At 42.7% G+C, this 24,376-nt stretch overlaps 1 protein-coding gene across 1 annotated transcript in view; it reads right to left on the reverse strand.

Moving 5' to 3' along the window:
• Positions 1–18,893: 18,893 nt before the first annotated feature.
• ldlrad3 (low density lipoprotein receptor class A domain containing 3) overlaps positions 18,894–24,376 on the reverse strand; it is an 87,984-nt gene continuing 82,501 nt past the window's right edge. The window contains exons 5-6 of the mRNA XM_044357248.1: positions 21,741–22,143; positions 18,894–21,104 (exon numbers count right to left, since the gene is read on the reverse strand). Coding sequence (XP_044213183.1) covers positions 20,924–21,104; positions 21,741–22,143 — 584 coding nt within the window. The 3' untranslated portion in view covers positions 18,894–20,923. The remainder of the gene's footprint in view (positions 21,105–21,740; positions 22,144–24,376) is intronic.

Below are 24,376 nucleotides of genomic sequence, written 5' to 3' on the forward strand. Positions count from 1 at the left end.
CGAAGACATTTTAATATGTTTCAACAAACCAGGGAAGAGCCAGCTTGCTGCAGCCAGTGCTAGCAAGCTAGATGTTACAGGCTAACATTAAATTGTGATTTCCTTGGCTTTTCAGTATGTTCTATGTACTAACCTTTCAACGCAGCATCAACATTCACTACTTTGACTTTTAACATTATAATTGTTGACATCATTAACTAACCTCTGATGAAGTGTTTGCCACAGATATATCCCACAGTTTACCATTTTCATAATCTCTGCAGATGGCCTGAACCTGCAGATCTCTTGTTTTACTGTCCTTCGCTCTTTGGGGAAGTAAAGGAAATTATAAACTGGGTTTTTGTTTTGTTATTTTAGTTGTCTGACGTGCAAAATGCGATGCAGCAGCTTTTAGACATGTTGCCACTAGTTTTTCCACTTTGGCGTTTTTCCAATGTGTGGAAGTGACGTACGCCTGCTCTCATGTATCCTAACTTGCTAACATAAGCACATATTACCATAGATGTTACCTTTCATTCATTATTTCAACACCTGCTGAGTCACTGGTAGCTCCTGGAAGCTCACAGTGCTGTGTTCGTCCTGAGTTATAGAGAAGAGGAGGTCTAACTAGTGTTAACCATAACACAAATTTGCCCTAATTTTCACAATAACTTCAACAAAAATCATTTTACCTACCCTCAAAATGTAAAAAGTGACTCAAAACAAGATCAAATGGGTGTCACATTGATTGACAATCAACTGCTGCCACTTTTGTGATATGTGCATATATGAGACTTGTATGTGATATGAAAGACATACTATGAGAATTTACTTCTTCCCTGCTGGCATGAAAGAGGTGTGAGAATCTCAGACTGCGGTTCTCCACATTTCTCTTTCTCTTTCTTGCAGTCTCTCCATGTACACCTCTTTAGTCAAATTTACATCTCTGTGTTTCACATTTAAACACATTTAAATTTTGTGCCTGTACTCCTTCTACTCGTCTCTCTTGCCTTCTGTCTCGCTCCCTATCTCCCCCTTCTCTTCTCTTGGACTTATCTTCCCATTCTGCAGTAATGAGCATGCTGTAGCTGCAGGCCTGTCCGTGCTCTGTGTTAATCCTTCCTTTCAGCTGGAGGGCCATTTAGAGCAAAAGCACCCAGAGTCTGTTCCAAGATTTAATTAAACATTCTTGGTGTCGCTGTGTTACCTTGCACTCTTTCAGACATGCACACGCACGCATACGCATACACACACCTACACTTTTTTTTTGGGAATCCAGACAATCCCCACTTGACAACCTTTATGTATTCGTAGAGGCATCAGGTCTCTCCTATGTCTGTGTGTACTCTTTACTCTTTACACCTAGCATCCAGCTAATGGAATTGATGCTAATTGTGTTTACCTTGTTACCAGGCAGTGGTTGTGACTCATACCTGTCTGCATGGTTGAAAAGTTCATTCATTTATCACTCCCACTTCAACTATTTCAGTTTTGGTAACACAGAAATTATCAATACAAAATCAAATAAATACTGCAGCAGTCAATGATGCAGATTAGGTCATCAGAATATGTATCAGTCATTTTCTCATTTGCGCAAATGTTTATTTTACTGTTCTCTGAGTGACACCTTATAGACGCATTTGGGATTTGAGATTCTCTCATGACTCAGTTCAGACAAGATGAAGTATTGCAAAATAGCCATGTTATTCCTCTACTTAGTGATTAGAGGAGGGCATGTTACAATTTATTTGACTGCCAGGAATTTGCTCGGGGCATCTCTGAAACCTCAAATGGCTGATAAAGTCTGACCTCCATAAATCAAAACAGCGTGTTTCACCACACCCTAACCCGATAGCTCATTCATTGTGCACAACGAAACACCGAGACATGCACGCACTTTTGTATTCATATACGTCTGGGACAACCACACACAATTTTCTCCGTTAATGGAAATTGCTCTCCGAAGAGTGGGATTTTGGTTATTGCCATTCAACTTCTGTGTATGTGTTGTTTGTGTAGAGGATTGGCTCGGACTCCTCTGTCTTTCTGCAAGTCTGGCAGGTTGTCATGGCTTAATGACCAAACTCTCTGAGCCCTAAACCTAATCAGGAGGTAGCAGAAGGCTTTTCATCTGTCATACATGTATAAGAGGGCACATGTAGACAGGCCCTGTGCACGTGTGCACGCACACACACCATGAAGGCAAACGGTTTGACAGGTGTAAAACATGTCCCGGTCAGTTACCCTCCTCATCAAATCAGGACAGCGAGTCGGTCAAGATAAATCATTTCTCGCCAATCAGATGTTGAGGAGGGCCAGAATACACAGCGCTAGTTCCCCCTCACTGTGAGTGAGTGTGTGTTATCTTCCCTGGACTAACAGAGGCCCTCATTCATACTCAGGTCTTTATAACTGGCCAAAGAAAGACTAATTTGGGTGGAGGTTTTTTTTTGGCGGAGGGGGCAGTATGGGGGAGCTGCATTGTTTGCTTAATCCGCAGTGACTGGGAAGTTGTACGCTGTGCAAATAGCGCATATTTGAGCAGCTCTGCTCCAAAGTAAAGCCCCTTCTGCCCCAAACGTTGAGATAAGCACTGGGCTTGGTTTTATCCGGAGAGCGATGTCTTAACGGTCATTTTTTTTGGCTCGCTCTCATGCCGTTTTGTTCTCTATCAGAGCTGCACAACACATCAAATCACACTGGATATGTTGGCATTGGGAATGATTTGAATGCTGTTGCAGAGACAATTGTGAAATTCTTATCTTACAGCAGTTTACCTTATCAGTGCCTGTATCTGAAGAGAGACAGGGCAGGAAGAGTTATGACATTTTTCTTCTGTTGGATAGCAGACAGTAGAAAGTGACGGAGGAGATACTGGAATGATGGAAAACAGGTGGCTGCAGGACTCTGACAGAGCCAGAGTTTGCAAAAAAAGATCTCTGTTGAGTTTTTGTTATGTGATTTTGATTTCTCCACTGCTTTCTCTTCCCTCTCCTGCTCTTTTACTTGCCCAGCTTCATGTTTGAGAGAGACTTTCAGATGAAACTTTAAAAAGTGTCCTGTATGGTCAGATGTGGTTTGCTTTGATTTATATCCAAATTTACAAATATGAAGTCCATCTGTGAGCAGAGTAGTCAGTCAGCAAGTCATCCATTCATCCATCTATCTTGCAAAGAACCAACTAGGAAATAGGCGCTTATTTGGTTATCCAGACAGTCAGTTAAACAACCTGCTGATCAGTAATGCAATATACATTAACCAGTCAGTTGGTCTTTCAGTCAGTTGGTCAGTCAGTCAGTCTGAGGCCCAGATCCATCAGTCTCACCCTGGGCAGAGAAATGCCTTTTTTCCTTTCTATTCTGCTGGTTCATGAAGACGTGCCAGAAAAGGCAGCGGTTTATTCTCTGACAGTAAAAGTAAAGCATGGGTGAGACTGGGCTCCGAACTATGCATGTGTATGTGTGTGTGTGTTTGTGTGTGTGACAGTTAGTTGGCACAGTCAGGCTTCAGTGAAATGTTTCACCATGTTTGACGTGGAGCAGCCAAGATTGTACCATGGCCTTGGGCTGCATGCGGAGTGTTTTGACGATGCGTCAGTGTAAATCTAAATGTTCTGATGCACCGCCTTCTCCACAATTTGAAGTTTCCTTTCACCTGGCCCAAGGCTGACTTTACTATCTTGCTCATTATTTGACTTTCAGATCAGTCAATCTATAATATTACCCTAGCAATGGTTTTCAAACACAGCAGACGTTCAGTTTGGACCACATAAGTCAAACAGAGTGCACAGCAAGGTCTGATAAGGAGTATGGGACCAACAGCTAAATCCGCTGTTTATTCTGTAGCGTTTTAAGGCTCAATAAATTCAGACAGCTGCAGCAGTTAGTGCCATTGTGTTACCTTTTGAATTATTGTGATAGATCTCTGTATCAGAACTTTAAAGGCCTTGTGTAGTCCAGGCCTTTCCTAATCTCCCCGTCATCTGCATAGAACTGCATAAAACTACCGCTCACAATGGCAGCACAGATCAACACCAACAAGGCTAACTTGTCCAACAAAGTGCTGCTTTATTTCAGCTACCCTTTAAAACACACAAGCTATAATCTATGGGGGGAGTGTTTGGATTTAAGGTCTGAATCTCTCAAAAGCAGTGCTCCCCTTTCTTCCCTTTTTGCTGTATTGAGGAATTCCCTTATCTTGCCCCACCAGTGGCGCAGCACAGAAAAGAGCAGGCCGCTCCATTGTCAACCCCTTAGAGTTCCAGTCTTGTTTGATAGTGTTTTCTGCGGGTCACTTGACACCCCCCCTCCTTCTTTTTTCCAGCACCCCCACATGCCCCCTCATTGTTTGCCTCTTCTATTATTCCCCTAACCAGATTCAGGGTGTTTTGGGGTGTCTTGAGGGGGGATGGAGGGGATATTGAGAGGTGGATGAAGGGAGGATAGGGAAGTTTGTCATTGGTTTGTGAAACAGTGAAAGGCCTCAGTCTGCTAGCAGCCAGCCAGGGTGAACCGAAAAGCCATAGAACCATATGGAGCCTCCAGACAATCAAATTACTTTTTTTCTCCTCTCTTTTTCACCCCCCCTGTGTCTTTCTTCCTTTCATTTCCTTAAAGAAATTATCGCAGACCTTTTCCTTTTGCCACCACAAGGCAGGGAAGGCATAAGTGGAAGATGTGACCGAATTCCACCGCTCCTAATGAGTTAATGAAATAATGAGATCATTCCTTGTCCATCATGCCATAAAGAATTCTGGGGGAAATGCCTTGCTCTAAAGGTGAGGACCCTTAAGGGGTCAAATAATCCAGACCTCTATAGAAAAACCTGCCCCTTGTGTGCAGCACAAAATAATAAGCAGCGTTACATAACATATATTTAAAATAACAGATATACTGTATATAAGAATTAAGTCTTATTTGCAACATGTGCTTCCCACTAATCACTCTGTTATTTGAATTAACTGACTGACACATTTAGCTTAGTTTTACACTGTATGAATATCTGCATTAAAGGCTGCAGACAGAAATATAGCTGATGTAATGGATGACTGTTTTTGCACCTGTGGCAAAGTGCTTTGACCATCTCCTGTCGGAGTTGCTTCCATTTGCCATGGTAACAGGCGTGCCCCCAGTCATTGAAATGGCAAGGTGAGTGGAGAATAGCCAGGGGGTGTTTCATGAGAGCGGGGCACATGCACATGTTTTGGGGTAGAACTCACGCCAGAGTCAATGCCTGGGTGGCCAATTAGCAAAAAGGAAAGAAAAGACCCTGTGCCGTCAACCAATGGTGGCTGGGGGAGCAGTGAAGAAGGAAGGTTTTTTTTTTGTCTGTTTTCCTCCCCTTTCCTCCCTCCCTCTGTTCCTCTTTTACTCTCTAACTCTGTCTGTCAACTTGGTGTCCACAGCAAAACTCAGTCGGAATACCCAATGAGGATTACTAGACTGGAAGCAGTGGGATTTCTAGAGTTGTGTGTGTCTGTGTGCGTTTATGTATGTATGTGTGGCTGTGTTTGTGTGTGTGTGTGTGTTTGGTGTGTGTGCGTGTGTGTGTTTCACTTGTTTGTGGAACAAAAATGTCCTAGTGTGTCCCTAGACAGACATTTGGCTGTGTCACATTGGCCATAGAGGATTACAAACCCTCTCTTTGCTTCCTCACACTGGCCCACAGTGCTCCAGTCCGCCTGGCTAATGACCCAGTGAGACACATTCATTCCTTCAAATAGACCTCGGATCTGGGCTCATCCCTAATATATCCTCCAGATAAAACATTTGCACACCACTAGATGATTACCAGGAAATCCAAAAATCACATCTGTGGATTCTTGAGCACTTCCTTCCACATTGTTCATTACACTTTCACGCACTTTGACAAGTTTCAGTTGCAGAAAGCAGCTGCTGAAAAGGCTTGTTGGCTTAGCTAAGCAACCACTAATACCCATTTATTCTGAGCTATCCTAGGTAGGATCTTTTAAAGCACTACAGAGAGGAGGCTTTTTTTGTTATCTCAAAAGCTAATGGCTTGCAGGCTAATATCGATGCTAAAGTTGTTGTGGGAGACTTCTGAGCTTACAGCATGCAACTGGCTGCTGTAATGCTTCTAGAGATCAACAAGGTGGTGGTTTAAGTACTGTTAGCTGTGTTTCTTCCAGGTCTGCTCATTAATGATTTGGGAGTAGATGGAGTGTAAATCCTTCTTTATACTCACGCGAGACACCGTGGCGCGGGCCTCCGCAGATGGCACGCGAGCTACAAGCATTTACGAGTATTTATGCTCATTGCGTTGTTTGTTGCAGTATTCTCCAAAACGCCAGCGTCTGTACAAACAAAACATTCTGTGTATAAGCAAGAAGTCAATGAGTGTTACCGAAAGAACGTAGTTTGGCGGCCGTCTGCCTTGACCGGTTGGGTTGAGAGAGAATGTGGGAGGGGGAGAGGGGAGAGAGAGACAGAGAAGCACAGCCACAATAATAATAATAATACAATAATAGAAATATGACTGATAATAATAGCTACGGTCCATGGAAGCCCGCAACCATGATCCATAAAAACTTTCAAGATGAGAAAGCACAAAAACTCTGGGGAAGAAGCCAAGTTAATAACATGCATTAATGGTACCTGAATGCGTACAGATGGAGAGGGGATCATGGTAGTGCATCATGGGAAGTTCCCCAGCAGTCTAGGCCTATAGCAGCATAACTAGGGGCTGGTGCAAGGCAAGCCTGGGCCGGCCCTAACTATAAACATTATAAAAAAGGAAATTTTTAAGCCTGCTCTTAAATGTAGAGTGTCTGCCCCCCGGACCCAAACTGGAGGATGGTTCCACAGGAGAGGAGCTTCTAAACATGATTTAAAGCTCATGATCAAAGCTCATATGGTAGTAGTCCTATGGGAATGACACTGGAGTGAATTTTCATTCATAAGCCATTTGAATTTGCTACTGTACAAATATGCTGATAAAATAATGTGTAATAATTTTCCATTTTGCTGGACACAGTCATTGAAGAGGCTGTTTGAACTAGTGATGTGTTTTTTTTTGTTTGTGAACTAAGCCACACACACACAATCATTGTAAATACAAAAACTTTTATTTGAAAACACACACACGTTTTTGTATTGTTTGCACACATGTAAATAAAAAATGAAAAACAAAATTGTGTACAAAAAAGCAGCTGTCTCTGTTTTATTCCTTTAGGAAGCTCCTCTCATCAGCGTGTGCAGTGTGTGCCTAGTTACAAAAATTCAGAGGTGCACGACCAAGCGCTGCAACAATTTGCGGGGCCTTTATGCTAAATGCGGAAGACACAATGATGTCATTTTTATTGCGCACAACATCGTGCTGGGGACGCTGCGTCGAGCATAAACCTAGCTTAAGAGAGACCTGTGGGAGCCTGTCTTCCACTCTCCTTTGCTTCAGCATTCATTTTCTCGCTCTACCCCTCCAGATATTAAACATGAGCTGATCTTACCTGACGCCACGCCAAGCCCTGAGCATTTTACTCTCCCTTCCAGCAATAAAGCCTATTTATACATATGAGGGTTACAGAGAGTGGAACGCTGCCAATGATGTCAGAAGCTAAGTACTGCAAAAATGAGTTTTGATCAAAGAGAGTTTATTTTCATGTGGGATGTAAATGTTCACTCGGGGGGTTGGATTTTTTATACTTTGAATACAGTTATTTGTTAATAAAGGAACCATTAGAGACTCAATGCACATATATGGCTCATACATTACTGTAGATGCTGTTGAGAATGATCTTTTATGAAGTCCTTTTTCTCTTGCGTTGTTTGTTTTCATTCTGCTGCAAGGGAGTGTTGCTTCTGTGGAACCAGCTAACATTAGCTGGCTGCTTGCCCCACCGACATAAGTGCTATTACATTAAAAATGTTCTGCTGCTTGTGTTTTCTTATGTGCATGTGCGTATGAGAATGTCTTTTGCACAAGCAGTCCATTTTAATGACTCCAGACTGCTGAAATTGAGAATAAGTAATGAGCGTGCTGGTGGGTGTGCGTACGTTTGTGTGCAAGCATGCATTTTTTTGTGTGTGTCTGTGTGTACGGGTGCGTGTTGAGGAGCGCAGGCCTGGAGTGGGGTGCTGCTACTGCATTTGGGTCTTTGTGGCTCTCTGTGAAGCGGGGTCGACCTTGTGGGGCTCTCCTCTGGGGCCCACACAAAGCCAGTGCAGGATTATCCACCCCGGGACAAAGTGTGTGATTACCATGAGAAAGCAGCCAGCTCCAGCCCCACAGCCAAGGACTGCCAGGCCTGCTGGAGAGGTGGGCCGCCACTCATTAGCTGCAGGGAGATGCTGAATGCAGGCGCACACTCACCCACCTTACACCCACACACATGAGAACACAATGACACACGCGCACGGAGTGACACGCATGCTCATACTGATACACATGTGCACACACTCATTTGTGGCTTATGCAACAACAGTCAGGTTTACAAAAACTACATTACTACTCATTAACCTTTTATAATTTATGCAAAATCCCTCCAATATTGTCTGTGGACTGCAATACATGTGCATGAGCCTATTTTCATTGGAAATTTGTTCTTATTTATTATTCGTATGATGAATATAAAAGCAATTCAGCCAGTTTGAACTCATCCAGGGTTTTTACAACATGCAAGAGCAGGATAGTACACGCTAACCTTTGCCAAAAGTAGTTAACCCAAAATTAACCCACAAGTGGTAGATGGTAGATGTCATGGTAATTTAATTGTTACTGCACAAATATACTAATTTGGAGTAATGCCACAAAAAAACACACTTTATGCATTATATAATATATGAATATGTCAATAAATACTTTTTTAATACTATTTTTGTGATATATATTGATATCCCAAAAATGTTCGGCCATAATGTCATTGTGTATATGTGTATGCATAAATATGTTGCACCATGTAGGCGGTGTTTCTTTGTTAATGTGTGTATTTGCATAATGTGCATTATCACTTTGAAACAAGTATGCCGTGCACGAGTGTGTGCTCCACAATGCACAGACAGAGATTGGTGTCCCGTCCTGCTGCGATGACCCCCGAAGAGAACCACAGGTCTTTTGTAGAGTTTGCATCTTAAGCCCCTGATCAGTGGATTTCCCACCTCTTCACTGAAGAGTCTCTCTGTCTACCCCTGGATTAAAGGGATGAGCTGATGCTCTTCCATCTTCTCATCCGTCCCTCTGTCTCCTTGGAGGAGGATGAGAAGAAGATGTCTTTTGTTGGATGGAGGCAACCCACTCGAGTTGAGTTGAAGAGAGTCTGCGATGGAGGAGGTTTGGAGGGGGAGGAGGCGAGCAGAAGGAAGGAGGATGGGAGACATGATTATTGATGAAGAAGATGTTTTTTTTTTTAAAGACGCCCACCAGGAGGTGTCTCAATCAATACTATAGAAGATGGGCGGACACAAACACGCACACACACAGAGGGAAAGATTATGAGTGTATTGTTTTAAATGGGTGGCAGTTCTCGGTCACCAGAAGGGTCAAGAGTTCGGTCCTCTGCCACTTTGACCCCTCACTGTTACAGCAGTCTTTCTGTGTGATTCCACTCTTTTAAACCTCTTTGTCTTTTACAACTTTGTGCTATTTTACAACCTCTTTGTGTCCTCATTGTTGGGAGGTGTAGAAGTAGCAGTGGGCAGGATGGATTGCACTGGTGAGACATGTATTATTGCAGACGTGTGTGTTACTAAAACTTACTTCTCTTGCCTTATTTTGACATTTTACTCACACTATTATCTGATCTAGTCTCCTTTTGTCTACTCCTTGCCTTATATTTATCCTTTTTTGGAACTTCCCCACACCTCTTTCCTTCTTTTCCATCCATCTCTTCTCCTTTCCCTCCTCAGGGTTGGAGACAGGTCACAGCTGTAGGGGGACGGCGAGCCTGTCACGTGTTGCTTTGTCTCGGCCTTCACCAAAACATACCGCCACAAGTTACCCTGGCAACTGCCTTTCCTTTTAACCACCCTATACTGTAGTTTGGAGGAAATGGCAGCATTCTTCCTCCGGCCAGTATTCTCCAGTGACTCCACAAAAGGTCACTTTGACTTTTAATTTCTCTCCTCTGTGTATGATTCATGATTTGCTCTCTTATATGGGCCGGTTGATGTTTATATTTGACTTCTAGAAGAGCTAAAATAAATTCAGATCTGATTGGACACAGCTATTTATCTACCTAGCGATGGCTGCCAAAACACTATTCGCTGAGGCAGGAATTAGTGAATGTCACAAGAGAGAAATGAATCCTGGTGTGTAGCTCTATAAATATTTGACTCTCCTTCCTCGAGCTCTCACTGCGAGAAGAGGTTCTGCCTATTCCTGCTCTCCTTACCAGAGGGAACAGGGTGGCAAGCTGTCTGATTAATTGACTTAAAGAGAATATAGATCATGTGTTTTGGGAGACCTAGAAAAAGTTTGAGCCTATCCTCTATATCCTACAGAACATCTTATTCAGCATTAAATTTGAGCCTGTTAGCAGTGAAACATTACGCTGCTAAAGGCTGCCCCGCTTCTACAAGATTCCTTTGCAGTCTCTTCTTTGAACTAAGCCATGTATGGATGCAGAAACCCATTCTCTCTCACTACATTGTTTCTCTGTCTCTCTTTTCTATTTGTAGCCTCTAGTTGAACAAATTTTTCAGCCTTTGGGTAATGCTAACTTTCTGCTGCAGAGATTTGAGAAACAGCACTGTTAGGAGGGCTGCTTTCTGTGTTTACTAGAGATTCTGGAAAAAGCAACTCAGACAAAACAATGTGATCCAGGGAACTTCAAATATATAACTACATTTTTCATTGGACCAAAAATAAACACAGAAAGCAGACCTCTGGATTAGCAACCGTAGCTAACATGTTGTTTCTGGGGAAGCTTGCCGGCTAACAAAACTAGCCGCAGTGTCGTGTTTGCTGAATCTCTGCAATGAAAGTGGCAAATGCAAAAGTAGCATGACCCACTGTCACAATGGCCACGATTATATAAATGAGAACCAGGTTGGAAAATATTGAAGTTTCCTACAAAAAAGTATATTTAACTTGGTAAAATCTTTAAAATGATCTCCCTCATTAAAAATTCCAGAATCTATGAATATGCAAATGCTGTCGATTTCAAAAGTTTAACTGCTGGACACAAGATGTCGCCTACTACATTGTAAAATCCATTCTCAGTGTTTGGGCACTGGAGGCTTCAAGTTTCCAGATCACACTTGTATAAGTTGAATACTGGACCAGGATTAGCTTCCAAACTAGTTGTGATGTCACAAATCCTGCTTGTAGGCCCGCCCCTTAAAATTGGATTTTTAATTATCACAGAGAAACTTTCCACTTTCAGTAGATGAATGTGAAAACAGCTTTCTAGTGTCAAACTCTGCACATACATCATTCTGCACAGTGAAGCTCAAACATCCAAGTGAAGTAAGTATAAAACACGTTTTTGAGTGGAGGTGGACTTTAAAGATAAACCGAAAAAAGGACACAAGTTGTCACCGTACCTCTGTCACAGACAGTTGGGAAATCTTTCTATATATTGCTCTTCTCTGCAATATTTCTCCCAAGAGGATAGCTTTCACTTGAGTATTAGTGTGTGCTGTGTGTGCACACTATGAGATCATCTGTGAGTATCACAGATGGCTTGGGGTCCCCGTGCTGACATGACTCTCATTTATAACCATCAGGGGTGGATGCTACACCCTTGCCTCTCTACCAAGCTCATTCTCCTTCTCTCTCTCTATCTTTCTCACTCAATCTCTCTTTTCACACACACACACACACACACACATACACAAACACACACACAAACTATGGACTAGTGCACTCTACCTAGCAACGGTCGGCAGGCACTGAATGGCATCACACTGCTCCGTGGTCCAACTCTATAGTCAGCGGAATCAATAGACGGCTGATGCTTGAGGATCTGGCTGCTGTCCACAAGGGGGACTGTTTGTCTTTGCTGATCTATCATCACAATCACTCCACGCCTTATGTCATCTATCCATTCAAATGCTCAGATTTAGCTGAAAATGTAATAGTTGCACAATTGATAAAACTTAAACTAATTGTTCTCAACAAGTGTGCTTTTCTTTCTTAAAATGAGATCAAATAAATTACTATTTTCATAACTCATCCATCAGTCTATTCAACAGTTACTATGAATTTTTGAATTCCCCAAGCAAGGGAACTAAACAAGCTGTTGCATCCCCCTCCCCTCACCACCCCCAGCCTCCCTATCCATCTATGCAGCAACCATTGCTCATTGAAGAAAAAGGATCAGCTCCTTCTGGTGCGTTTCCCTCGGCCCGTTTAGCATAGGTCCCCACCCTGGGGCCTTTGGGCATGGCTCTGTGCCCTGACACCAGAGTCTGGGGGAATGCACACCCTGCTGAATGCTTTCTAATGGCGCAGAATGGTCTTTAATGAGCTTGAAGATGCAGTGCTCCGTATGGTGTTGTTCACCTGGGAAAATCACAATCTGTGCGCCTGACGACTGGACACAGGCCTTCATGTATAGACACACACGCGTATACATGCCCAGCACGCACACACAAACACACACACTGAAAATAAGAAACACACATTCAACTGGCTTTTTGCAGCCTCAGCACACTATTGTCCTTTTGCTGAATAGAGCTGGAACGTGGTCAGTCACGGTTCCATTAGGGTGCGTGCTGTGTGTTTGAGGATTGATATGTGCTTATATGTGTGTGTGTGTGTTTTAAGTTTTTTTGTGTTACTATGTCTAATGTTATACTCTTGTGCAATATTATTCTTGTTCAGTACTATTGCTCCCCTTCTAACATCTTCAAAGACCAAATATTGCATTTAATTAATTGCTAATATTGCCAATAGTAGAATACATAGAATATATAAGACGTGATGGCCCCCACCTTTCTTCATGCTGGTACTAGGCTGTAATTAACAATAGGGGTGCCACATATAACCCCATTCGTTCCTTCTCTCCACCCCTCCAGCCCCCTCTCATTCCACCAGTCTACTATCTGCCTCACAAGTCTCTGGGGTCTCATAAACTAGCACACTGAATATGGACAATGCAACATGTGCTTTGTTTCTCTATACCAGGCCTTTCTCCTCATTAATAATTTTTTTGTGTTCTCATATTTTCTGTATAAACCTTTTTCACAACAGCATTCCAGGTTTGCTTAATTTCTTCTTTAATAGTTTATGGATTCCATTTCTCTCCCTATTCTGCTGTGTTGATTCTTAATCATCTCCTTCATCACCAATCCACCTTTTATACATCCTTCTGTTTGGGCGTCTGCTTCTGTATCACTTTTTTTTTTCTCTGCCTCTCTGTCTGTCTCTCATCACCTCCATTTGTGCCCACACAGCTGCAGGGCTCTCTAACATCCATGACCAGCAGTGAGAGGTGCTCTATCAGCAGAGGGTGTGAACGTGACCAAGCGGGGACTTCCCTCTCTTCCTTGGGCCACAAAGGCAGGATGGCCTGCGACAGAACATCAGCACCAACAGAAAGGCACCCGCTTTTGTTTGCACTTAATGGATGCTGCCCATTCACTTATAAGCTCCCCTCCTCAATCTTAGCTCTTTTTTTTATTTTTTGGTTTCTGTCTTCTTTTCATTCAGCGCAGGCAGTGCCATAAAAAGCTTTTTTTTCTTTCTTTCTTCTCTTTCTGTGCTATCAGAAATAAAATCTGTGGTCCAGTTGCATTACAGTTGAGTGCACATGTCACACAAAAGTCAAAGGTGTCTTTGATGTCAACCTATGTAAATCTCCTACTTTATCCATCAGTTCCTTGCAGATGTGCCCTCAGTTCCCCTCCTCACCTGAGTTTTGCCGTTCCACTTCACAGAGCATCAGTGGTCAGGTCAGCAGAGCACGGTGAGCCTCGGCTTGTGGGCCCCTGAGTCAGGAGTTTGGGGGCCCCTACTGCCCCCCAGAGGGAGTGCCCGTGGAAGCAAGGGGAGGGCGAGGGCGGCCCCGTTTGACAGCTCAACACACAGGGTCTGCTGGTGACCAGGGGGCCATCGAGGGGGCCAAACTATACTGCTTTAGATAGCACCACACCCCGGTTCCATCCCCCAAGCCTCCGGGCTGTTGTTCCCTCGGAGAAGAGGGTGTGTTTGCAGGACAGACCAGGCGAGGAGAGGCAGGGCCCGGGACAAAAGACAGTCCTCCGGCCAGCACTGTTCTGCATGGTAGCGGCTGTATTCTTCTCCCCTTTTTATTTTGCCTTTTCTTTTCTTCGGGTTAGCTGCCTTTGTGGGGACGTGATGGAGGCCGGGGGGCAGATATGATGGATGGAACTGGGGGGCTTGGACGTGCTGGGGGGGCCACGGGGAAGACGGGGATGGAGGGGCCCAGTGTCGTGCTCCCTGTCTGAGAGGAACGTGCGAGGCATGGGGTGGCCCTGGGTGGTGGGCGGACTGAAGGGGGGGGGGGGGGGGGGGTTCTATGTTGTGTGTGTTTCATTTTGAAAGAGTGTGGATGGAAATAGGGAGGAGGGAGCGAGTGTTGGAGAGTAGGAATGTGTAAGGGGTCCATACGGTGTGTATGGATGAGGACGTAGGTGTGAAGAACAATGTTACTGCAGGTGTGGAATTGTTGGAGATGAGAGTACAAGAATCACTTTTTAGCATCGTGGGGGATCCAGCTCCCCTGATGAATCTGCAAGAAAAGTCCACCACAAGCAAGCAGATCTGTTCTCAACCTGATACATACTGACCACTATGGCAAAAATGTTATAAAAAGACGCTTATGTGATGCACATAAATGTCTTCATGAAATACCAGGTAATGATTTTTCGTACATCTCAAAGACAAAAATAAACTGAATCTATACTATTTTTAACAGGGAGAGAGTACAGGGTCGCACTGTGTGTGTGTGTGTGTGTGTGTGTGCATGTGTACTTGTAGAGTATGTGTGCGCATGTACTGGGTGCTGCTGTATGTGGAGCTCAGTTCTCTGGGGGGTGAAAAGACAGATGAGAGTACAGAGTTGGGATGAGGCCACAATATTTCATCATAGACAGTATAGAACCAGGACTGGATAAATTGTTTAAAATAATCATCATTTGCCAACAACATATAATACCACACATGTGGCACATGATGCTGCCATCAATTCTGAAGCTTCTCCCCTCTCCATATTTCATGTTTCCCATGTAATCTTTCTGTTTATTTTATCACATCATAAGGATGAGGAACACTAGTATTCTAGAATAGTAGATTAACCTCCTCCTCCAGTTTCCTTATTGCACCTTGCACTGAGGAATGTCCTCTCAGCAAATCAATGACAGCCCGCTGCTCGACTCTCTCCCCACTCCCACTGTCCACCTTGCAATGTGGAATGTCCTAATCCATAGAGATACATGAACAAGTGCTCATCACCCCAGGGACACCTTTCAGCAATATCCAAAAACCCCATTCATCCTCCTGACACCTCTCCATTCAGAGTATCTTATTTGACATGTAATTGAAAAAATGAATTTTGTGCTAAGTGGCCTGTTTTAAAAGATTTTTTTGCTGCTCTTTTATCTTGTAAACCAATTATTTGTTTTCAGAGATTGTTTGAAATGCTTCAGGTCACTGAATGGGGCTTTAAGACAAACAGTAAAAGTAGCAACCTCATACCACTCCCACTGTAGTCTATCAGATTAACTGGAGTTCTTTGTTGACACATACAGACCACCTGCTGCATGACAACGTGACCCTACACTACACTTTCCCTTTCCTCTCACCAAGGAAGATAGCAAAACCTCCTCCTGGTGCATCACAGACAGGACACACAAAAAACAAAAAGGAAATCAGGACAGACGCCAATCTTCCGCCCGTCAGATACCAATCAGGGCCTGGCAACCTGCTGGCATCCCTCTGGAGGCCTGAGATCAGTATCTGGCAACATGCTGGTTGTCCAGTAGTAGGCAGCCTGGTGGCTGTCACCCAGTGCCCAGAGAGAGACATCCTCTTAGGGCTGGGACAAAGGTGGCTGGTCCTCAGGGATTACCCATTAGCATGCTAGTTTGTGTGTTTAACACTGGCCTGAATGGAAAGGACAAGAGCCAGCACCCTGGCCTATTCTTAAGCAGGGAAGTGTTACTGTTTCAGCTGCTAATGCCGGTCTGACTTATGCATATATACGCATACATGCATATATATGAGCGGAATTTATAGTTTCTATCGGTATGCTGACTGACTGTGACAGGGGAATGATAGTTCTGCTGTTTTGAGATTGAGATTGATTGGGTGAAACAAGTTGCAGAAATGATAAACCTAAAATGTGTCATTTATTTACTAACTATGTCTTTCTTTTTACTGAAAAAAGTTTTTAAGCCATAATTCATGAGACTTTCAAGGTTGATTCATAAAACTCCTTGACTGTTGAATGGAAGGACTGTTGGTCCTGTAGTGGCTATCAGACTGTGACATCCACTGATTTGGGAGCAAAAATAAATATAGTTATGGTAAATATAGTATAATCAGGTTGATCAGTGTCTTTATTTGATGAAAGGACAGCATGAACCTCTTAGATAATCAGGATGAATACATGTTTTAGAGTCTGTCCCATTCTGTGATTCATGCTATATATGAACAGGAGCAAGACATAGAAACCAAGTGTTTGTTGAAATTATTGCTGATTTTCTTATTCAGTGAAACGAGACAATTTCTTAATGGTGATTTAGCTTTCTGTGGCGTTGGGGTGACCCACAGTCTTTCTTTCTCTCTCTCTCTCTCTCTCTCTGTGCGTATGTGATTTAGCCTAATGATGTGTAAAGACGCCTGTATGGAAATGTGTATTTGTGGATCTTTGTGATTGTCTTCGATGATTGTGTTTTTGTGTGTATATGTGTCCGCGATTGTGTGAAATGCTCCTCTTTCTGTGCTGCTGTGTGTGTGATTATGTGCTCAGACTTGCTGGCTGGTGGCTGATAATAACACAAGAGGCTGTGTGTTTGTGGATCTCTTAGCCGAGGAGATTCCCACCGTGCTCAGCGTGTCTGGGCTCTGTATGTTTTTGGGGTTGCACGCGTGACTCCGCCAGCTGTTCTATTCTCCTGTTGGCCCCCTCAACCCTACCCAGCCCTCGTCCCTCGCCGACCCCCTCCTTCCCTCAGAGGCCTGCTCTTCATCTGATAAGGGCCGTGCTGGCCAAGCCCTCAGCAGAGCTCCTCAGAGCCCCTCAGAGCCGCTCCATGCTAACAATACGCCCTCCTTCCCCTCCACGCTCACACCATTTACATGTGAAAACACTGGGTCTTATCTCCAGTTCACTGGAGCTATGGCACAACAGCCAAGTGAGTGTATGTGTGCATGTTCGTATATATGTGTGAGTGAAAGTGGCCTTGAGAAGGGCTGCATGATTGAGAGTGAAGTGAGCAGTGAAAATGAACACTTATGTGGTTAGATCTACATTTATATCCCCACTTGTGCTTTATTTCTTGTGTTTTTTTCTTCCAGCAGAGAAACATTATCAGAAACCATGTGAGAAAATGACATATGCAGTAACTTCAAGTCTTATTTAGCACTAGTTGAAAGTGTTTCATTGACAGTTGGATACTAGCCAGCTTTATCACACTTGCACTATATCCTATAGCTAACATCTATGTTAATGCACAACAAAAGACTCCCAAGAGAGTAAAACTAGTCTCTCTGCTCCATCACCTTGGAATATCGCCATGATGTGTCTTAATAATAAATCTCATCTACATGAACATTAACGTCACCACTTTCCTCACTGCTACCATAACAGTCAACCTTCCTTTTTCCTTATTGTCATCATTACTGTTCTTGGTGTCATTTCCTGTGGGTCATAACTGAAAGGACGTCATCCTCTGATCCAATGGACACACATTATATGTAGAAATTCTCTCTCTCCTGCCAAATCACCAGCTGCCGAGTAGAGAGAGAGCGAGAGAGACAGGGACATAGAAGCGTGCAGGCTTTTAATTAAAGTCTGTGTAGTTAAGGGCTCGGGCTAAGCAAACATGGGCCTCCAGCATCAGAGTTTAAGATGAGGTAAAGGAGAGCGGGTCGATGAGAATAAAAAAAAAAACGCTGAGAGAGGAGGAGGGGTGGAGGGAGTGAAAATAGGAGATGTGTGGGGAAGATAAAAGATGACTATAGGAAGCGAGGGGCAGGTAGAGTGATGGGAAGGAATGGGTGTGTGCTGTTAAGAGATGGTGTCAAATGTTATCTGATGTATCATAATGCGATGCGGATATTGGGGTGGGAGGGGCGAGATGAGATGCAGGGTTTTTTGGGGGGACATTACAATTAAAATAGGAGGCCACTAGTGAGATAATATTCATTCATGTATTCACTGAACTAGGTGTCATAGCAGATGTAGATAGTTGCCATGAATCCAAGATATAAGTAGATATGAGCTTGAATGAAACATTTTTTACATAAAAAAGACATAACAATAGCTACTTCGCTCCTATATTTGACATGAAAGATTGTAAAAATGTGGCAGGACATGTTTCAGTTAAGCAAATTGAGCGAGCTAGTGATGAGCTTTGTCCATTATGGTGACACGGTGACATCTATTGGTGGAAATGTGGAACTGCAGGGCTCTGCTTGGCTGCCACTAAAGTAAACTTGAAGGCACAGAAAGAAAATTTGGATACTTGAAGAGACATAAAAGGTTTTCAGCTGAATGATAATTACTTTAGTCTCACTATTGACTAGTACTTCACACCAGCAGAAGGTTTCTAACAGTGATTACTGACGGAAAGCTTTCATCTTCTTCACCTTCGCTATAGACTCAGATAGCATCCCTATTATTAAATCTTTATTTGGAGATGTGTGATCGAAGGTTAGTCTGTCTAGGGCACAGCTTGGTGCTACGGCTCCAGACTTTGCATTTTGATGTTATATTAAGTTGCTGACAAGATTAATATTCTATCTCCAGAAAAACTCACAATGCACACAAGTTCTGAGTCAGAATTTTATATTACTTTCAATGTACAGAATACAGAGGAAAAAAAAGATCATGATGTCACAAATGTGTAAACAGCTAACCTTATGAGAACAAATCAGAAAAAAAATGGAACTTGATCTTAAACATTTCTAAAAACAAAACAAAGATATGAACAACAGAACAGACAGACTGGTATAAATTTCGTCCTGAGAAATGCTTTCCAGTTTTACAGCAACATGAAATCTGTTTTACTCAATAAATCTTTACAAATGGGGGATATAATAAAGGTAGAAATAGTTGTGACACATAATTATTCCTTTGGAGGGTAATATCCTTGGGGAGAAGGTTAATAATGATTATCTTTGGTTTGATTGTTTTTCTTGTGCCTGCATTATCACTGCAGGCTCTAATAGAAAAGTAAGCACAACTACATTCATCTCTTTCTTTAAAGTTTAACTAAATGAAAATGTTCTACTTTTAAATAGATTTCTTTACTTTTCCTGTTTTCTATTTACAGTGTTGAACCACGTTGAAATAAATGAACGAAGGTCAAAAAAACACATGAACACAGATCCTTCAGATATGGATTTCATCAGTCATTAATACTACTGAGGCTGTATTTTCTGAATGACAAAAATGATATATACATTTAAAATCTCAAGTAGAACTTGACCAATCAGATTTAAGACAAGATATTCTCATATGTATGTAGTCATGTGACCTTTTGATTATATCCCAGATCAGGCTGCTGTTTTGGGAGGATTTAAATAGGCTATTTGGGCCCAGAAACACAACACATACAAAGGCACGAGGGACCAAACTGGCACATAATAAGGCCTTAACAAAATCCTTTCTATTAACTTTTTTAGTCTTTACATAAAAACATTATTGGTCTTCAGACAGAAATGAAATAAACAGTTTTATCTTTGCCAGCAGAGGTGGTTCTTTAGCTTAGAGGAATGATTTTTGAAACTCACATGGTAAAGATATATATATACTTATATAATTTCTGCTTAGCATTATTTCATTAAATCGCAATGGTCCTCTTCACATTTTTTTTTCTGGAATTTAGGACAATCAAGAAATACTGTTGAAAAATTGTTGTGAGAAAAAGCACAAAAACCTCCACTGATCTTTTAGAAATGTATCTTGTATTTTTCTAAACAACTCAGTGGAAACACTTCAATGGATTTAGTTTGACGTACCACTAAGATGTTATAAAATGTTAATTTTCACTAGCCAGATAATAAGTTCATTTCCACGTCAACACTGAAAAAACAGATTTAAATCTCTGAGTACCTCTGATTAAGCTGCTTTTGTATATCCCAACCACATGTGTTTCACTCTTCCACAACATTTCTGTATATATGATTGAACTATTGTTAAAAGTGTATCAGCTTCAATAAGAATAAGGCAACATGTCCTTGCTAAAAGTCTCTAAATACAGCGAGTCCTCAAATGTAGCAGTCGTTTTTAAAAACACAGATTTTGTCTCGTTTTACTAGTATTTAAAAGTTTTAACACAATAAAAATCTCTTATCAACCTCACTATGGAAATATTATAGATGTGAAATGTAAAGGACAGTGAGGAATATGACAAAATGCTGCATGACTTTGACATAGCTCTCTGAGTGCTGCCAGAGTTAAACACAGTACGGACTGCACTGTTGATTTCATCATATATGATGTTACTGAATGACAGCTTAACTCCTATTTCTTTGAAATTCAGAATCATACAGAGTATTTTTTCAGGGGGGAACATAATTCAATTGAAATGAACTTATTGAATATTAACGGATGAAGGTGTAGTGCAGCCATGACTCCAGCAGGTGGAGCCAGCATACAAGATCAGTCTAGCAGGATGAGCTAATCTCAGTCCAGTGCTTCAGTAAGCCAAAGCAGAGAGTTTAGTCTCCCAGTCTCTCAGTCCCTGTTGATTCTTCTCAGCAGGTCAGTGCTGTGGACTGTCCTGGCCTCAAGCGGCCCTGCAGCCTGGTCCTTCAGTCTCTCATTTCTAACTATCAACAGTCTTCAAGAGAAGCACTACAGCTGGTCCGACTCCTCTGTGGAGTTTGAACTCGGCTGAGTGCCTGAAGCCACAGTTCTGGGTGTGGGCTGGCTCAAAGTATCTTGTGGGGCCTCGTATTGAGGCAGCTCGCCCTCTGAAGGAAGGTCCCCGTCTGGGAGGTAAGGAGGAGGAGGGAGATCAAACCAGGGAGGCCGGCTAGGGAAGAACAGAAGAAACAGATAGAGGAAGAATATGATGGCAGGATCATGAGCTATGTCATAAAGACTGTACAAGGAATATTATTTGACTGGGTTCAGCAGCTCACTTGTTTTTCTGAGAGAACAAACAAATCATTCTCTACATGTATTAATATCATTGTGCATTTTACTAAATGTTTTTAACTGATTTCTCTTTTTCTTTTTTGTAATTTATGATCAACATTTGAAAAGACATTAATACGACTATAATCTCCTCTTTTGTTTGATAATAAGTGACTTTATGACTTTAGAGGACTAATCAGTTGTGCATTACCAATAACATGAGAAGTACTAAGACACTGACTGATATTTCAGATAGCATCCTGTGAGTTCAGATCTGTTTTGTGTATATTAAAATTGCTAATATGAAACAAAATGAGTAAATGAGATTTCAGTTTTATTATGTTGTATTATAATTTGATGGTAAATTAGATTATACTTTGCTAGAGAGACAGTTTTGAGTATCACTGTTTCTGCTTAATTCTATTCTGCTTATTTTGGTTTAATCATTGCTTACAGCAGAATTCCAACTTTATAGCTACACACACAAGATTATACATTTTTATACAGCTGTTAGACTCATTATTCCTTTCACCTGACATCCAGAACAGCCTGTGAGTATGACGGAGGTGAGTCCATGGTGAGTCCGGAGGGATACAGGGCCCCAGAGAGCAGCTGCAACGCCTGAGGAGTTGAGCTGTACTGGGCCGCCGTGGTGGGGGAGCCGGGGGGGATACCTGGACCTCCAGAATGGACGTGGCCCCGGTCCAAGATGACCAAACGGGACAGCAGCAGGGGCTGGTGGTGATGGTGGTGATGCAAGCTTCCTCTTACGCCTCTGGGCAGCAGAACGCTCCGCTTCCTCTGGTGATGGAGCACCAACGCCAGCAACGCCACCACCAAGACGAAGATAACGGCACTGCCAATGACGGCGTAGGTGATGCTTGGGTAGTACCGCAGACGATAGTCCAGTGTCACAAAGTCCTGCCCAGGAGCTTCTGTGGGGCAAGAGAAAGGAGATGAAGAGTTAACTGAGGAGGAATTAAGTAATAAGGAAGTAGGAGAATGGCAAAATAGGGGAAGAGAGGTGGTGAGGGATACACAGAGGAGGATGAGGGAAGGAAGGATGGAGAGGAAGAGGAGGGGAACAATATGAGCATAGATAAGGGAATAGGGGGTTGACGAAACAGGAGGATGAGTTCTGAAGTTGCAGAGCCAGGGGAATGGAGGAGGGAGTGAAGGAGACGGGCATGAATATCAAGCAGTAAATTGTTTTCAGGTTCATTTTGAAATGTATTATGTGTGATTCAACAGCCTCTGTTGGAGATGAGAGTTATAATAAGCAGAAGTTCTTCCAGAGCTAAGAGTTCCCAGAGACAAGGAGAACAAATGGAGCATAATGTACAGTGTAGAGGCAACTTTCAAGACCCAAGTTCAAAAGCAGGGACCCCCACTCTTTATTATGAAGAACGAGAAAGAACAGAGAGGCTAAATAATTCTTTGTGAGGCCAAAACAGCTTACAGCAGTTTTAGATAAAAAGAGACTCAAGTTGCTCGGTGTTGCAGATGAGAGGAGGCAGAGGAACACCAGCGGCAGTCACAGATTACCATGTTGTGGGGAAGGGGTTGTCTGCAAACTACTTAGGAGTGCAAGGAACTTAACGTTCATGATGAGAGCCATGGCCAGCAGTAAAAAGCGTAGAGCAGCCAACTAGCTGCCTGAAATGAGGAGAGGGACTACTGTAATGCCAGAGAGCACTGCAGCTTATTATTCCAGATGGGATGAGGGAATAGCACTTAAACATTTCCGCTGACTGATATTACAGTGAGAGAATTTCAATCAGGCACTCGGGGTGAGGCTCATGTAAATGGTGTTTCAGCTGCTTACTGGCAGACAGTACTGTCTGCCGGTAAGCAGAGAGAGTGAGGAAGAGAGAGTGGAAGGGATCCTATTCATTATAGAGCTGCAGTCAGGCTGTGCTAATGAGGAATGAGCCACATAAAAGTATTTTACAGTTGCTGTTTCAGATCAAATTACACTAATGCCGCAGGGGGCTGTAAACATCAAACCTCTGTGTGCCTCGTAAAAGTTCAAAACACTCATTGGGATACTTTCTATGTTCTGTGTTCGAGGTTTTTGTGTATCAACGCCTAATGTGAACTGAAAACGAATCCCATCTCTGTCCACTAGCTATCATGCAGACACTTCAGGATATTGCCCAGAGAGCTTTGCCAGGAAATGACCATTTGAAGATATCATGAGATTGAATCAATAGTACGAAAATGCTTCTATCTGTAAGGATTACATTAGATCCCCTGAAACTGCTAAGCAGGCGAGCCTTTTTGGAGCTTATTGAAGTATTCCAGGCTTATATAGACTTACAGGCTCTTGGGGGATATTGTGTTTAGCACAGGGGTAGAGATTCCACCCACGTGTACAAGCTAGAGCTACAGGGCCCCAGAGAATCTAACATATGCGCAGAGCTCCAAAAAAAGTCAACTAGTGTGACCCTGTTATAGTGGGTTAAAGGTCTGATTCACATCCACATCACCAACTAAAATGTCCATGAAAGGCAACCCTCTCTTTCTGATGCCTATTTATATGTACCAGAGTTTAAATCATGCACTGACAGAGGTCACAATGCTTACTTTAAGGAATAGTTTCACAGTCTTGGAAATACACTTATATGCTTTCTTGCCAAGAGTTAGATGAGAAGATCAAGATCTTTCAGACATCCGCTAAATCTGAACCTACAGCCAGCAGCTGGTTAGCTTAGCTTAGCTTAGCATAAAGACTGAAGACAGGGGTGAAGCCCTAGCTAGCTAGCCTGGGTCTTGGCAAGAAAGTGAATAAGTGTTTTCCCCAAAATGTCAAACTATTTTTTTTTTTTTTTTTTAAGAAAAAGGGGTCAGGGGTAAAAGAGACAGTCAAAGCTCAGTGTTTCTGGGAGCATTTGTGCGGACACACCAGAGAGCTATCATTAGAGGAGGGATTTTTCAGCTTGTTTCCTCTTTCTTCCAGACACCATGCTGCATCTTTCCTCTGTCTACCTGACCTTGAAGGCCTGGGGGAGTCTTTAGTAGTGTGTGTGTGTGTGTGTGTGTGTGTGTGTGTGTGTGCTCCCATACTGTTGAATTCTCAACAACAACCAGCCTGGCATACAGCCTATTAATGTACCAGTGTGTAGTCAGGGGCCCCATGCCTTAATTAAATCTAATCTAATTCAGATG

This window comes from Thunnus albacares, chromosome 7 (assembly GCF_914725855.1).
Source record: "Thunnus albacares chromosome 7, fThuAlb1.1, whole genome shotgun sequence".
Taxonomy (NCBI): domain Eukaryota; kingdom Metazoa; phylum Chordata; class Actinopteri; order Scombriformes; family Scombridae; genus Thunnus; species Thunnus albacares.